Source organism: Sceloporus undulatus, chromosome 5 (assembly GCF_019175285.1).
Source record: "Sceloporus undulatus isolate JIND9_A2432 ecotype Alabama chromosome 5, SceUnd_v1.1, whole genome shotgun sequence".
Classification (NCBI taxonomy): Eukaryota; Metazoa; Chordata; class Lepidosauria; order Squamata; family Phrynosomatidae; genus Sceloporus; species Sceloporus undulatus.
Window position 1 is genome coordinate 122,260,399 of NC_056526.1, and position 15,803 is coordinate 122,276,201.

At 40.6% G+C, this 15,803-nt stretch overlaps 1 protein-coding gene across 1 annotated transcript in view; it reads left to right on the forward strand.

The window, feature by feature from the left end:
• Positions 1 to 15,803, forward strand: part of KIT (KIT proto-oncogene, receptor tyrosine kinase) — a 94,960-nt gene that overhangs the window by 56,031 nt on the left and 23,126 nt on the right. The window contains exons 7-8 of the mRNA XM_042466435.1: positions 991 to 1,106; positions 10,538 to 10,652. Of these exons, the coding sequence (XP_042322369.1) occupies positions 991 to 1,106; positions 10,538 to 10,652 (231 nt within the window). The remainder of the gene's footprint in view (positions 1 to 990; positions 1,107 to 10,537; positions 10,653 to 15,803) is intronic.

The following is a 15,803-nucleotide window of genomic DNA, read 5'->3' on the forward strand; positions in this document are numbered from 1 at the left end:
GACATCACAAGTGTGCCATTGGGGCACTGCAATGTCCTTATGGTGCTTCAGAAAGAACCTGTTTTTTGCGGGTTCTTTTTGCTGCGTGAGGGAGCCGCACGGTTTGTCTGCTACGGCTCCCTTGCGCAGTAAAACAAGGCGTGGGCAGACTGCCCTTTTTGGGCGGTCTATGTACCGCCACTGTTTTGAATTTTGGATGTTATTGTGCTTTGGTACATGGCCATATATACACTCACATTAGACATATGGGGAGCCACAGGATGTATCCACAATGTACAGTCATAGCAGTTCGAAATCACTTTGCTATGTAAAATGCTTTGTAAAGTTTAAAGCACTCTATAAATAAATGGTGGTAATAATAATAGTAATAATAATAATAACAACTACTAATTGCTGTGGCTTAATCCAGTTATTCTCAAACAGTGGAGCAGGACTCTGGCAGGGTGTGTGTATGTGCACAAGAGTTGTTCAAGGGGGGCACAAGACTTGGAGGCCCTGATTTCCCCCCTTCTCTTCCCAATTTTTGTTTTTTTCTGTCCTGGAGGGGAGGAGGAAGGCAAGGAGCAGCCACATCTGCCTGAGGGAAGAGTAGGAGGGAAGTTTGCTGGATTGTGGCCTCTGGGGGCAACCCAAGCTGCCACTACTTCTTTCTTCGCCTGTCCCATCATTGCCCAGTATTTGGAATGAGACATCGCTGCAGACTCAACATGTTCGCACACCTTCAGTATCTCTCTCTCTGTGTCTGTGAGTGACGTTTTGTCACTTTGTCACTTTCTCTCTCACACACAGTAGTGCTCTTTTTCTAATTTTTTCTCTCAGATATGTTCATTCACACAATCTCCCAAACAAATGCTCTCTCTCTCTCTCTCTCTCACACACACACACACACACACACTCACACACACACACACACACACACTCACACTCAGTCACACTCTTCACCTCTGAGTAGCATGAGTAATAAAGCTGCACTTCTTTCTCCTGCTGTAGATATTCCAGTGAGCTTCACCTTACTCGACTGAAAGGAACAGAAGGAGGCATTTACACATTTTTTGTGTCCAATTCAGATGCCAACTCCTCTATAGCATTCAGTGTCTATGTCAACAGTAAGTAGAAAAGAGCAGCCCATACTATTTCTTCATCACAGATCATAGCATTTAACAAAAACAATGCACAGTAAAGTGCCACAGTTTCTTAATGTCTGAAGCCTGGCTTGCAAATTGGGAAAAGCCTCAGGTGTGTGCAGTCTTCCCCTTCTTCCTCCTCTGGAGTAAGATCCCCTCCGACTCTTGGCATTAACCATTGTTTAGTATTACTGTATATACTCATGCATAAGTCTAGAAATTTTAGTCAAAAAAATTGACCCAAAAAACCTGAGTTGACTTACATCAATGTAAGTACTGTACTTTAACCCTTATAAAAAGAGAGCCATCCCTTGGTGAAAAGCAAAAGTGTAATTTGTCCTGAAAGCACTGACCCCCCCCCCCCCCCTTCTCATCCATCCAGCCTTTAGTAGGAGCATAAATGGTTATGCCTGCTGGTATTTTGTTAAGTTCTTTGGCATCATTTTCCTCTGCTTCATCCTATAAATCCTTTGTCACATGCCCCTAAATTTTACCTTCAACTTATACATGGGCCATATAAAAAAAACATAGTTTTAGCCCCCAAACTTGCCCTCGACTTATACATGAGGTCAACATATAGTCGAGTATATATGGTACATTCTGTATTCTCTCAAAATTATGGTTTCCAATTTCTTTTCTCCCTTTTTAGCATAAACTTCTTAGCCATCAGTTTCTGTTGCCTGCTACCGGTATTATTGCAGAACCTTCTTCTTTCTCCATCTTTTTATTAACCCATGTTTAGTATATGCCGTGTTCTCTCAAAAGTGGTTTTATTTTCTTCTTACCTTTTGACATCAATAGTGTTTTAATTTGATGTGCTTTTTTCTTAAAATGATGTTTTGCAGATTGTGATAGGAAACTGGATTCTGGAAGAGCATAGGGATGTATATTTTTCGGGGTTCTGCTGTTTGGAAACCATAAAATCATATGTCTATATATGTCCTAGTCCTATAAATGTTAAGTTCAAGCTTGATATTTGTAAACAAGCATATCTTGCTGTATACAAAACTTTTAATTCATGGAATATATTTCATGGCATTTTAAAAGGTTGAGATTTCCAGAAATTCGGGTTCACACACTATGCCAATGGTGCCTAGTCTCCAGAATATGACATTTTCTCTTCTAAATTTATGGTGGGAGTCATATTGGGTTTTACTTTTGGATACTCCTGATTGACAGTCAGCCAATTCATTTTTATTAGGAGAGACTTGTAGGAGAAATCCTGAGTTTCTCCAGTAAGGGCTCATAAGGAAGATCTGCTTACTCGCCCCAGCACAGCTAGTTCACACTGGCTAGGGAAGACGAATGGGAAGTCTCACCAGGCCCTTGAGGCCACTGGATTCCTGTATTTTGTTTTATTTTTATGTTTTGCTTGTTGACAGCAGTCTGGGGTGGTGTGGAATTAACTAGGAAGAGTTCCAAGGCTGGCCTGAGAAAAGAGCAATTATTGATCCAGCTGATCCAAAGATGCTTTCTCATTGGAAAGCCATGGTTTGAAGTTTTCTTGCTACCCCTGTTGTTGATAAAATAGATGGTGGCAGCTTTCTGATGTGGCACATCCCCACCTTTCTTTAGAAGCCAGACACTATTTTGCCATTATAACCACTCCAGCCATCATAGCTGAGGACTGGGGCAACAAATATAACTATGGACCGAGACAGACGGCCCAAATGCGGTGTGGCAGCGGTGATAGTAGGGTTCCAGACTGCGCAGCAACTGCACAGTCTGGAACCCTACGATGTGTGGACAGGGCCCGCCATCTTGGCATAAGTAACGTGCAGCTTCCCCACGTCACTTATGTCATGAATGTGTCATGACGTAACCCGGGAGGTGCAAAAAGAACCTGGAAGAAGAACCAGGTTTTTTTTACTGTGGAGGGACACTGCGCTGTTTGGCAGCTGCGGCATCCCTCCCAAGGTAAAATGGGTGAGTGCAGGCCTCCATTTCGGGGCAGTCTGTACTGCACCTATATCACATTCTTAGATATAGCAGCTGGTGAAACTCACCTGGTGTAAACATTTTTGTAGATATCTGATTTAGTATGAGTCTTTTCAGTACATCTGTCATGCTACTTCTCACACTAATACTGGTTGGAAAAGTCCTAAAAGGAGCACCACCATGATTCCCCACTCTTCATGCCTTGAGGCAGGAGTGTGTGTGTGAGAGAGAGAGTTTCCCAGTCTGATTTTAAAGCCTTCTCTTCCATCAAAGAAACTCCCCTTTCCAAACCGATGTTAAAACTTGTCCTCCAGCCCCAGGGAGGTGGTATTAGGTGGTCAGGAGAGATCCAGAGAAGGAGGGGCAAAAGTGATGTTTCCCCCTTTTCATCCTTTGTTATAGCCTCTTAAGTTTTCCTCTCGACTTATCCATGGGTCATAATCAAAATCCATGATTTGATCCTGAAACCTGCCCTTGACTTATACCTAAAGACGATTTGTACTTGAGTATATACAGATTTTTAGTATTATTTTTGTATCCAAGGTTTTTTTCAACGGCTGGGCTGCCCGTGTTATCCTTACAGTAATTAGATCAGGCTGACCCATGGGTAGGGAACATTTAGCCCTTCTTTTCATTTGGACTACAATTCCCACAGTCCCTTATCATTCTTCTGAGGCTTCTAGGGGTTAATTCAAAATATTAGAGAATACAAAAGGATTCCCACTGGGTAAAGGATAATGATTGATCTAAGATGGCAACATTATACACTTCATGGATGAGCAAGGTTTTGAATGGATGTTTCCTAGTCCAGATGCAACACTGAGAGCATCATTGCAATCAAAAGGGTACAGTTAACAATGTTATCCAAACTTGGGCCAGTGCTAGCAAGTGTTTTGCCCTCACAGTGCCACATTCTGAGACTTGTTTTACAGGGGCTTTTTTGATGCACTCCATTGTTCTTAATTATCCCCTGATGCAGAAAAAGAAAATGCTAATGGATATATATTGCTAACTGCTTCATCTAGAACAAATTAATTATTGAATGTTTCATTAAGCTGTTTTGCATAGTTCCATCCTCTTGTCAATAATCAGCCATTAACTGCTTTAAATCTCTAATTTCATTACTTTATTAAGTGCTGTTCAGATACCAGCAAAAGAGATTCCAAGAGAGCTTAAAGAAGTGACTTTTTCTTTTGCATCTCAATAGTCATTGCTTCAACACCATTGAGACAACTTACATTACATTTATTGCCAATTTATTTGCCTTTCTAATTGTTGTTATGTGCCTTCTAGTCGTTTCTGACTTACAGCAACCTTAAGGCAAACTATCCTAGAGTTTTCTTTTCAAGATTTATTCAGATGGATTTTGCCTTTGTCTTCCTCTGAGGCTGAGAGAGTGTGAATTGCCCAAATGTCACCCAGTGGGTTTCCATGACTGACTAGGAGTTCAAACCCTGGTCATAGTGCAACATTCAAATCATGATGGCTCTTCTTCCTAATTAATAGAAATAAATATGTATGATTTAAATATATATGTTTATCCTGTAGTGTGCCAGAGAAGCATGTAAGTGTCAAAGTGTGGCTTGCATTAGTCATATGATTTGCCTCTTGATTTGAGGATGTTTTAAATTTTTGACAGGAAATAAGTATGGGACTGCTGATCTGGATCAGGGCCCTGGTAAAAGAGGAAGAAGGGCTTTGACATTTCCCCAATATGTTGAGCACCTATCCAGATATCAAATGACCCACACTTGCTCCTGTTAAATATTGGGCTCTATCCACACTGGCTCTCTTTTGTTTGAGTCTGGCATCTCTGCCCCTTTTAGGTTGCTCTAGTTTGTTTGGCAGATAGGAGTGCCTGAAAAATCTCAGCTCAGGCTTGAAAACAAATTTCAAGGGTTTGTTTAAAGTCCACCCCAAAGGAGAGATAAACTTACACAGTCACTTTATTAGGGACCCTGGTTTCATTTCAGTCTCTTTTGGCTACTCATTTAAATTTGAATCAGAGCCTGAAAAGTGAGTAGGAAGGTATCCCTAGCAAAATCTCTCATGGGTCATCTCTTTCATCCTAAACTCGGCAGTCCTGAAGAGTGCTGTTGTTACGTGCCTTCAAATTGAATCTGACATATAGTGACCCTGTTACAGGTATGATTTATTCAAAGGAGGTTTGCCATTGCCTTCCTTCTCACTTGAGAAAGTGCCACTTGCCCAGATTACTTTTAGGCTGAATCTGCACTGCAGAATTAATGTAGTTTGACATCATTGTAACTGCCGTGGTTCCATGCTGACGTGGAATCCTAGGATTTGTAATTTGTTGTGGCACTGGAAGTCTCTAATAGAGAAGGCTAGATATGTTATAAGACTACAGATCCAAGAATTCCATAGCATTGAGCCATGGCAATTAAAGCAATGTGAAACTACATTATTTCTGTAGAGCATCTTCAGCCTAAGTGGGCATTTACATCAGTGTGGGTCTTTGATAAATTCCAATGTAAGGAAAGTAACAATGGCCGGTTACACACCGGCAGTTGGGACGTCCGCAGGACGTCCCATTTTAAAAAAGGGGCGTCTCTTCTAGACGCCCCTGAGTCTAATACGGACTGTGTCCGTACAATACGGCGCCGGCCCTTCTACATGGCCGGCGCCATATTGACATATCGGACGCTGAGCGTCCGAACGTCACGCAGCGCTAATGACGTCACGAATGCACCCTTGGCGCTTCGCAACGTCATCAGTGCGCCGCGGAAAGAAGCTCCATTTCGGAGTTTCTTTTTTGCTCCGTGCGGGAGCCGCGTGGTATGGCTGCTGCGGCTCCTGCGCGGAGCAAGCAGCGGTCTAGAACCCGCCATAGAGTCTTGTGGCACCTTTTAGATTAACACATTTATTTAGACATAAGCATTTTGTGGAACCAATCCATAAGATTTTCTGCTATTTTTGCTGTGACAGTTTAACATAACTTCCCTTCTGTAAATTGATCTTAATGGGGCATTTTAAAATGTATTCTGAATTTAAGAAGACTTTCACTCAAAGAAGATATGCAGTCTGTAATACATCAGATTTGCTGCCAAAGCCAAGAAGAATATAGAGTAGAAATTAGATCCTGGGATTACAATTGCCAAACTTCCTTTAACTTTAGTGGCAGTGCCACAAACAGAACCACCAATGCTTTGCCCTCAGTTGTTCTTGTAGCGCGATATCAAAAAGTAAATAACTGGCTCACACCAGGAGCGAATGCAATTAAATAACAAATTGAGAAGGGATATAGTACATATGATGTACTACCTCTGTAACTTTATGTAGCATAAGATCAGGCTACAAGAGTCATGCAAATATTCAAAAGTATCTTATGGTGGGACATGGGGAGACTAATTCATGACTTTGATTGTTTGAGAGTTAAATAAAACAGTTGAAAACTTGCCTGAGGCTCTTTTCCCTGACTCTCCCTCTGACCAGGATGTGTCTGATGGTTATGCTCAACACACAGTTGAATGATGTTGCAGATAAGCCCTGGCAGCTTTTCAAAAGGGGTGGTTGGTTTGATGTATTGAGAGGAACACTGTGTGCAAATACAGGAAAAAAGGAAAGAACATTTTCAGTTCTGGTAAGTGATGAATGTGTGGATCTTTGGATCTTGTGAGACTGAAACTCCCACCAGCCCAGCCAGAATAAGCAGTGGTGGAAAATGATGGAAGTTGCAGCCTAGTGGCATATGGAGAGCCACAAGTTGGTCATTTGTGCATATGTAGATGGTAATAAAAAGAGAATATAAACTAGTGCCCTCCATTTCAAAGCCTCATAAATGACCCAGATACCTGGAGTTTTATACCCAGTGACAGCAGACCTGCAGCTCTGCTAAATAATATTTAAGTATATTTATGAATTTGCAGTATCTACAGGGGCATAAATAATACTAAAAACAACAACACTGCCTACCCACAGGTTATCCAGATCTTTGAAAAATTGCTTTGGAGGAACACAGCTTCTCGAATCCTCCAGACAGCATGGTTACTGGTCTTCTTGGCTGTAGAAGTCCACAAAGTAACTTCTCCAAGCTTTGGGCTTCCCATATTCTTGACAGAGAGTGGGATTGGCCACCTAGTGAATTCATGGCTCAGTTAAGATTCCAAATAGACATTTCCATATCTCATACTGTCACCATTTGTCTCCTATGGGAGTCACAAGTAGTTTATTGGGGAGGGGGGGGGTCTATTGAATCACTGTCATGTTTCTTTCTACTAACCTGGGAGCTTGTACCTGTTTCTTTGTCCTTATCCCTAAGGGCTCAGTGATTGGGTCACATCAGGTCTGGATCCCTTTTCCAACAAGGGATGGGATTGGACATTTCTCACAGGGCTCCTAATGGCAATGACAAACATTGCATTGCTGTATGGAACTCTTGCTCATGTCAAGGTGAGATGGTAGAAAAAGTTAGGGTTTTTTACTATAGCTCCCAGAAATGGTTAGCAATGTTGTTATCTGTTTGTTTGTTTGTTTGTTTTTTGGGGGGGTAGTCCAAAAGGTAACTTTTCTGAACTCTTACAAATAACGGGGTGCTTATGATCTTTCCATGTGTAATTTTCCTTTTGCATCTGTGGATGTGAAATGGCTGTGTCAAGACATATATGGGTGTTACCAAGTGATATTGGCTAGAGATCCTGTTATAGCTGTCCAACTCCTCCATTAAATAAATCCTTACAGGATGTTAGGGACAAGTTTGTTAAAAGCCTTTCCTTAGTGTACCTGTTCTTTTGAATGCTTTTTTCAAATACGGCTAGCATAAATGTCTGTAAATCCTCTTTATAGCTGCTGTCTTCCCTCGGGCTAAGATAATAATCGTTTAAACACATCAGTTCTGTGATTACTTAAATGTAATAGAAGAAAGCATTGGAAAAGGAAGCTGAAAACCATAAACCTTAGCAGGTGGAAATGCATATTTTAGATACATAGCAATGTAACAAACCATTAATCTTCATCCCACTTAATCCAGGGAAGGAGAACAAGAGGCCTTTCAGCAGTTGTACTGAAACTCCAGTGTGTCCTGGTGAGGAATGATGGAAATCAGGATCCAGTAACACCCAGAGAGCCATGGGTTCCACATTCCTGATCTAGAAGTTAAACTAATTCTACTGTTTTGGAGGATCTGTGCCAAATACTCCAAATACAGGAATTGCTGAAGCTGCTCTTAGCATTTTGAAGAGCAGTGTATAAATACAAATAAATAAATAAATAAAATGCTCTCCCATTCATCTAGTTAGGCAGAGAGAGAGAGATTCCAACAACATCTGGACAGTTACAAATTGTCCACCCTAATTTAATGGAAAACATTTTAAAGAGATGGGATGATTGCCCTGAATTTCTTTTAAATTCTCAACTCTGCTTCTGTCAAAGGCTATGTAGAGAGCTAACAGCTCCAGGCGTCAGCTCTGCTTGAAATGCTTTAATCTGCAGAATGAGAACAGTCTTAAATTAGGATGGTGTGCTCCACACAACCACTTCGTGCATTTAATCACAACCACTGCTTGTTTGGCAAGTAGCTGTTGGTGGCTTCCCTGACAGTGGGATATCTGGCTCCAGGTTTTAGGTTCAGCACCTTGGATAGTTCCTTTATAATCAGACAGAAGCCTAGAATGGATATTTCACTGTCATGGGAGCCACCAGCAAGCACTAACTCTCAGCTGCAGAATATCAGTAGGAGTGTGTGTTTGTGTGTGTGTGTGTGTGTGAGAGAGAGAGAGAGAGAGAGAGAGAGAGAGAGAGACATCAACTCTTCCCTCACATTTCTCTCTCCTCAAACTGCAAGTTACTTCTAACATAAACACATTGAACATCTGTATTTGGAAGCCTAGTTAGAGTAGAGGTAGCCATAGAAGAGGAAGATGCAGTGTGTGGGAGATGATCAAATGCTCACTCTGCTGCTTTCTGACTCTCTTTGCTCCAGAGAGTCGCAGCATCCAGGAGTTCAGTGCACAATGGAACAAGATGTTCTGTCTGTTGAATGCTGTTGACCATTCCTGTTGGGGTTAAGTATGTGAAATGCTTTGAGTACTTAATGAAAAGGGTAAACATTCTTAAGATGAAAATTAGGTTCCTGATTTTATATGCAGTGCAGTTCTGTACGAGAGTGGAAATTTGCAGGGCAAGGGGACTGCGGGTCCTAGAATACCATAGACAACATAGCCACTAACCATGCTTGCTGATAGGTTGCCCTGGGAGCTGTATTCCAACAAAATATTTTTTCTAAGTGCTACAAAAAAAAATTCTGAAGTCAGGTTCAAGGGTTTGAGAGCAAAAAACCTGGAACGTAATCTAAAGAAGTCAGAGGTGCTCCTTGTAAGTCAAAAGGCAGATCAGGAGTAAGGCGCCCCTTGTGCAGGATGGAGTTACATTTCTCTTGAAGACCCAACTTCATAGCTTGGAAGTACTCTTGGATTCAACCCTGAGCCTGGAAACTCAGACTTTAGCAGTAGCCAGCAATGCATTTGTGTAGTTAGGACTTGTGCTGAAAGATGTTTTATCCAGCTGTGGTGACACATACCTAAATCACACCCCTTTTGGATTATTTTAATGTGGTTTACGTGGTGTTAGAGGGATGTAGTGGTTTTCTGGTTAAGATTCCAGTTCTGGGAGAGGGCTTTGAGGCTCTGGAATTACCTTCCTAGGCTGCATCCACACTGCAGAAATAATCCAGGTTGACACCATTTTAGCAGCCATGGCTCAGTGCTATAGAATTCTGGGATTCTGTGTCAGAGAACTCTGGTGCCACAGCAAACTACAAATTCCAGAATTCCATAGCATGGCAGTTAAAGTGGTGTCAACCTGGATTATTTCTGCAGTGTGGATGCAGCCTTTTTTTGCAGTCCTTCTGTTTGCAGGTCAAGACTTTGTGTTTTGACAGGCTTTTGAGAAGTGATTGCTTACAGAAGGGACACCTTTAAGATTGTGCTGTACTGTCTCTTTTTTGTTCTTCTTTTATTTATTTTAGTTTTACCGATTGTAAGCCACTTTGATTCCCAGGGCTGTGGAGATGATCGAATGTGAGTATATAAATGAATTAATTAATAGCAGATTCAGAAGTTGATGTGGTTTGAGTATCAGACTAGGACTCCAGGACATGGGGTTTAGATTGCTGTTCACCCATGGAAAGCCACTGGGTGACCTAGGGCAAGTCCCACTTTTTCAGCCATAAAGACCATCACAAACTTCCTCTGAATAAATCCTGCCAAGAAAATACTATGGTATGGTTGCCGTAAGTAAAAATCAATTTGAAGGCACATAACAAGATTTAGAATGTGTAAATGTTACCATGATAAACATGGCTTATGCAGAGGTACAGAGGTGTGCATTCTTAGGCTGGTGCCTTAGTTAGATTGCACATTTTCAACATATTATTATCTGGTCAGTAGTATGAATAAAATAGGAATGTACAATAACATAGAGGCCCAAGGAATAACCCTAATCTACCCATTCATTTTCAGCCAAACCAGAGATTGTCACTTCAGAAAGACTTAGCAATGGGATGCTTCATTGCGTGGCTGCGGGGTACCCTGCCCCTACAATAAACTGGTACATTTGCCCAGGAACTGAGCAGAGGTGAGTGAACAAATCATTTTAACATATGTTAGGAGTAGATTAAAGTGTAATACATTCTTATAAGCTGTTCTATGAGTTTTAATGTGCATATTTCATGATGGTCTACAAAATGGTTTAGCTATAGCAATGTTTTTCTCAAGAGTTGTTTGAGAAGCAAACAATTGTATGGAGGGGGGGAGCAGTGTCTTCCCCTGGAGCTTGTCAGCAACTTCTGATGCCACAGAAGTTATTCTCTCCATTGAGATGTTCTTTTGGAAAATCACATATGTTCAATGAATGCATGGGGGTTAAGAGTTGGATTTTGCTCATTAATCCCACTTTTGATGTGCAAGGTAACAATGCATAGCTGCAGAGAATAACCTATGTATGTATGCACTTGTATGCATTGCATACATAGCCTTTTCACTCTCACTTTAAACATGTGGCCAGTGGTGGCTTGAGTAGGTATGGTCCAGTTTACCACTCACACTTTTACTGAATATCTAAAAGTTGTCTGCACACATTCTGTGTGTGTGCACACGTGCACATCTTCAAGACACCTGTTCTTTATTGGGGAGGCGGCAGCTACTGAATCACGGTTATGCTTCTTTTGCCCTAGCTGCAAGACAAGATCAGTGTCCCTCAGGGGGTTGGGTTAAGACAGGCAGTCTCTACTGGTTAACACCCCCTCTGTAGTTAGCCTTGTTTTTCAGTAAAACTCTATGTGGGTTTGCTTCCTTTACTGGAAGAAATCACTATAATTTATGACTAGGCAGTATGGGCCAAATGAGACTTTAGAGGACTTACACCTATTTACAACCATGCTCTTCTTGGCCCTAATTATTTAACCCTGTAGAATGACAATTACAAAATAGCTTCTGTGTATGGCTATTATCTTTTGGATTTATCATGTAATAACACAATTTTCCAGGACACAGGGTAATTAGATTTCCATTTACACAGAGTATCTTGTATGGTAAATGTGTCTTGTAAGCTTAGGGAAAAGAAAAGAATTCACTACAAAAGTAATTACCAAGTTTCTAAGATGATTGTATATATTTTCAGTGCAGGTAGAGGATATGCAAACAGGATTATAAAATACTTCCTAATTTGACAGTGTTCTGGATCTTATTACTAGCAGATAATTCATTTCCTATCTGAATCATTTTTCAAAAATTATTTTTCCACCCCTCCCCCCGAAATATGTATGTGTCATCAACAGTGGCAATGGCAGCTTTTCTCAAATCGGTATGAATGTTTTGTTTTACAGAGATTTTGAATTGTGGCATTGCAGCATAAAACAAGAAAAATCATAGCAGACTTTGAGCAGTGATTACTAAAGTTTTGTCTACTCACGTTTAGTCTACAGTACCACTGTTTTGTCTGCACCATGAATCTAGAGCTTGGAAAAGTTACTTTTTGGCTTATAGGTTCCAGAAACCCCCAGAGGGATTGGATTCTAGGGGGTGTAGTATAGAAAAGTAATATTTTCGGTCTCTGATACAGGTCTCATCCTGTCCTGGCTGTGTCAATTTGAAAATCGTTTTCTTTGTTGTGATGCAGGCTCTTTAATTCTTTTTCACCTGCCTGTCAGACTTCACTTTCCCCAAAACCTTTTTGCTAATGCATACTGGTGCTAGGAATTGTATGGAGCTACTCCCATGATCCATATTGCTGGAATTATGTGTGTTTCCCAGTGACCCTGCTAAATATTCCTGCCATTGCAAGAGGAGAAGCCCATTTATGGCATAGCAAAATGGATCATTCCTTGGGACCAGCACTGTGGTTTCAGTACACAGGATAGAGTTCTGTGCTTCGTTCACTGTCCTGGTGTATTTGCTTCAGCTTTTGCTAGTATAGCAACCTTTTTATTTCAGATGAACTGTCACAAACCTATGTTGTGAAGTAACGAAGCTACCAGATAAAGTGGATTTCACTAAGAAGGCTGTTGGGCTATCCCTATCTGTAGATTTTCAAGGAGGAGCTGGGTAGCCATTTGCTCAGCTGCAGTAGGCTTGATTTCTAAGGTGGTCTGTAAAGCCACTGCCAGCTCTGTGCTTCTAAATCATTACTACCTTGTCCAGCTGAGTACTTTTAAAGTTGTTCAGCAGAACACTGTCACTGAAAGTTTCCCAAACAACACAGTGTGACTCAAAGGACAAACAAGCAGTGGAATGTGCCATCATTTATCATAGAATCATAGATTTGGAAGAGATCTCAAGGACCATTAAGTCCGACTCCCTGCCATGCAGGAATATACTATCAAAGCACCCACAACAGATGGCCATCAGCCTCTGTTTAAAGGCCTCCAAAAAAGGAGACTCTGCCACACTCCGAGGAAGTGTGTTTCACTGTCAGAAAGCTCTTCCTAAAGTTGAGGTGGAATCTCTTTTCCCGTAGTTTGAATTCATTACTCCATGTCCTTGTCTCTGGAGCAGCAGAGAAAAAGCTTGCTCCTCCTCAATATCCCTTCAAATATTTAAACAGGGCTAATGTTATGTTATGTTAGATGGGCTCCTTCAGGCAAGACACATGTGTCAGGAAGTTGTGGTATTTGTGTCTGTAGTTCTCAGACTGGAACAAATAAATCCCAAGCTACACGTGTGCAAAAATAGTTGTGGCTTGTACCTGATCTTTGAGGTTGGGGAGTGTACCCACAGTAATTCATATGGCGAGGTGTGCCATGGTGTTTGCATACTGGTTGAACTTTCTTTTCCTTAACTGATACTTCCATTTCAAGGTAAATACAGTAACAGGAAAGGTTTAAAGAAGATTATCTTTCCATTATCTTCTTTCCCCCTGTATTCTCCTTTTTCACCTGTTTCTTTAAAAAAATGTTTTAAAAACATGCTATAATGTGATCCAGCAGCTAAGAAAGCCAGTGCAATTCTAGAATTCTAGATTGCATCAACAGGAGTATATTGTCCAGATTGAGAGAAATAATAGTACCACTCATTCTGCTTTGGTCAGACCACACCTGGAATATTGTATCCAGTTCTGGACACCACAATTCAAGAAGAATGTGGACAACGTGGAGAATGTCCACAGGAGGGTGACCAAAGGGGTGTAGGGCCTGGAAACTACAAGGACTGGAAAGCCTGTGAAAGTGGCTTAGGAAACCCTATGAAGGGTGGCTTAGGGAGCTGGAGTGAATCTGAACTATTTTGTCTGCAAAAGTGTCTTGCAAATTCTGCACAGCAAGAGATATATTAAAATTGCTAATAGGTGGTACTATACACCACTGAAGTTGAATAGGGTATATAAATTAGGGAGCAATAAGTTTTGGTGATGCCAAAAAGAAATTGGATCTTTGTAATTAAAAATATTGAGCTAAAATCCATATAGCGATACAGAAGATGCTAAGGATAAATTATCCATTAGTACTGGAGCTTTACTTATTTAATATGGCATCGATGATTTAAAAAAAAGATTAAAATAAATACTGGAGGATGATATTATATTTAATAATAGTGGCAAGACTGACAGTTGGCAAAAAAATGGAAAACAGAGGATCAACCAAGCCTAGAGGAATGGTTACAAAATGAACTGAGGGAGATGGATAGATTAACCTTCATGTTAAATAATAAACCACTTCAGAAAGTAAAAAGAGACTGGTTTCCAATCGTGGAGCACTGGAAGGAACTATGGGATATGAACAAAGGTTTTTTGTTTTTTTTTAGAATTAGTATTATGTAAAGTTGTAGAGCTGAGACTTTTTGAGAGAAAACATACATAGTATTAGGCAGGAGGTCAGAACGAATATGGAAAGACAAAAAACACAAAAAGGGTGGGGGACAAAGGGAAGGATCCATTAAAGGATCCTTTTTCATGGAAATAAAGGTGAATTTAGATAAGGACTGATTTGTTAGATTGATTGGAACATGGCAAGTGAGGGAACTAAAGATGTTAGCTTTACACAGGATTAAAAGGGAGATATATGAAAATAATGTAGGGAGTATGTTAAACTGGATAACTGAGATGAAATGGTCTTGGGAGAGAGTACTCTATGGAGAAGAGGAAAACTTACGGAAGTCATATCGGCAAATATGCAATATAAGAGTGATATCAGATATGTTTATGTGTAAGACCGAACTTGTTTTCTGTTGTATGTGAGCAGTACAAATATTTTTTTAAAAAAATATATTTGAAAGGGTGTCATATTTGGGATGGAGCAAGCTTGTCTTTTTGCTGCTCCAGTGAATAGAACCTAGAGCAATGGCTTCAAACGACAGGAAAAGAGATTCGAGCTCAACATTAGGAAGAACTTCCTGACAGTAAGAGGTGTTCAACAGTGGAACACACTGTCTCAGAGGCTGGTAGAGTCGCTTTGGACGTTTTTAAACAGAGGATGGATGGCTCTCTGGAGTGCTTTCAATGTGTACTCCTGCATGTCAAGGGATGTCCCTTATAGTCTCTTCCAACTCTAGGATTCTTTGATTCTAGAGCTAAACCACCAGAGCAGTTCAGTGCATTCATGATGTAGCACTTTTGCACCATAACACTGTAACTCTGAGGAAAAGAATTAAAAATTCCAGAGGGGAAAATTTGTAAACATACATCTACAACTCAGCCTCAGCAAACTGCAGCACCATTGTTTGTGTGTATGCATGTGATTTTTTTTTTAAAAAAAGAACCTTTGGAAAGCCTTTGTACAGATCCAAAAAAATCATTACGTCCAAAAAAGATAACAGCCTCCCCCGGAAAAGGACACACTGAAAGACAAAACCAAAGGAACTGTATTGCAAGATCTTGTGCTTCTTTATTGCAAGAGCTCCTGCTTTTAAAACCAATCTTAATCTCTGGATTATTGTAATTTTTCTGAACATTTGCCACAACAGGCTGTGAACAATGTCTTGATTTGTTTTTGTTTTCTCATTGAAGATAATTTTCATGCTAGAAAAAAGATAAATAGGATAAGTCCAAGAAATCTGGAATCACATTTTACACAAGATATAGAATGAAAAGTTGTTGTTGTTGTTGTTGTCATTCTTGTTGTTTTTGTAAGCATTCAAGTTGTTGCCAACTTACAGTGATCCTAAGGCAAACCTATCACAGGGTTTTCTTGACAAGATTTTTTCAGGGGGGGTTGTCTTTGCCTTCATCTGAGGCTGAGAGAATGTGACTTCCTCAAAATCACCCAGTAGATTTCGATGGCCAAGTGGGATTTATAGT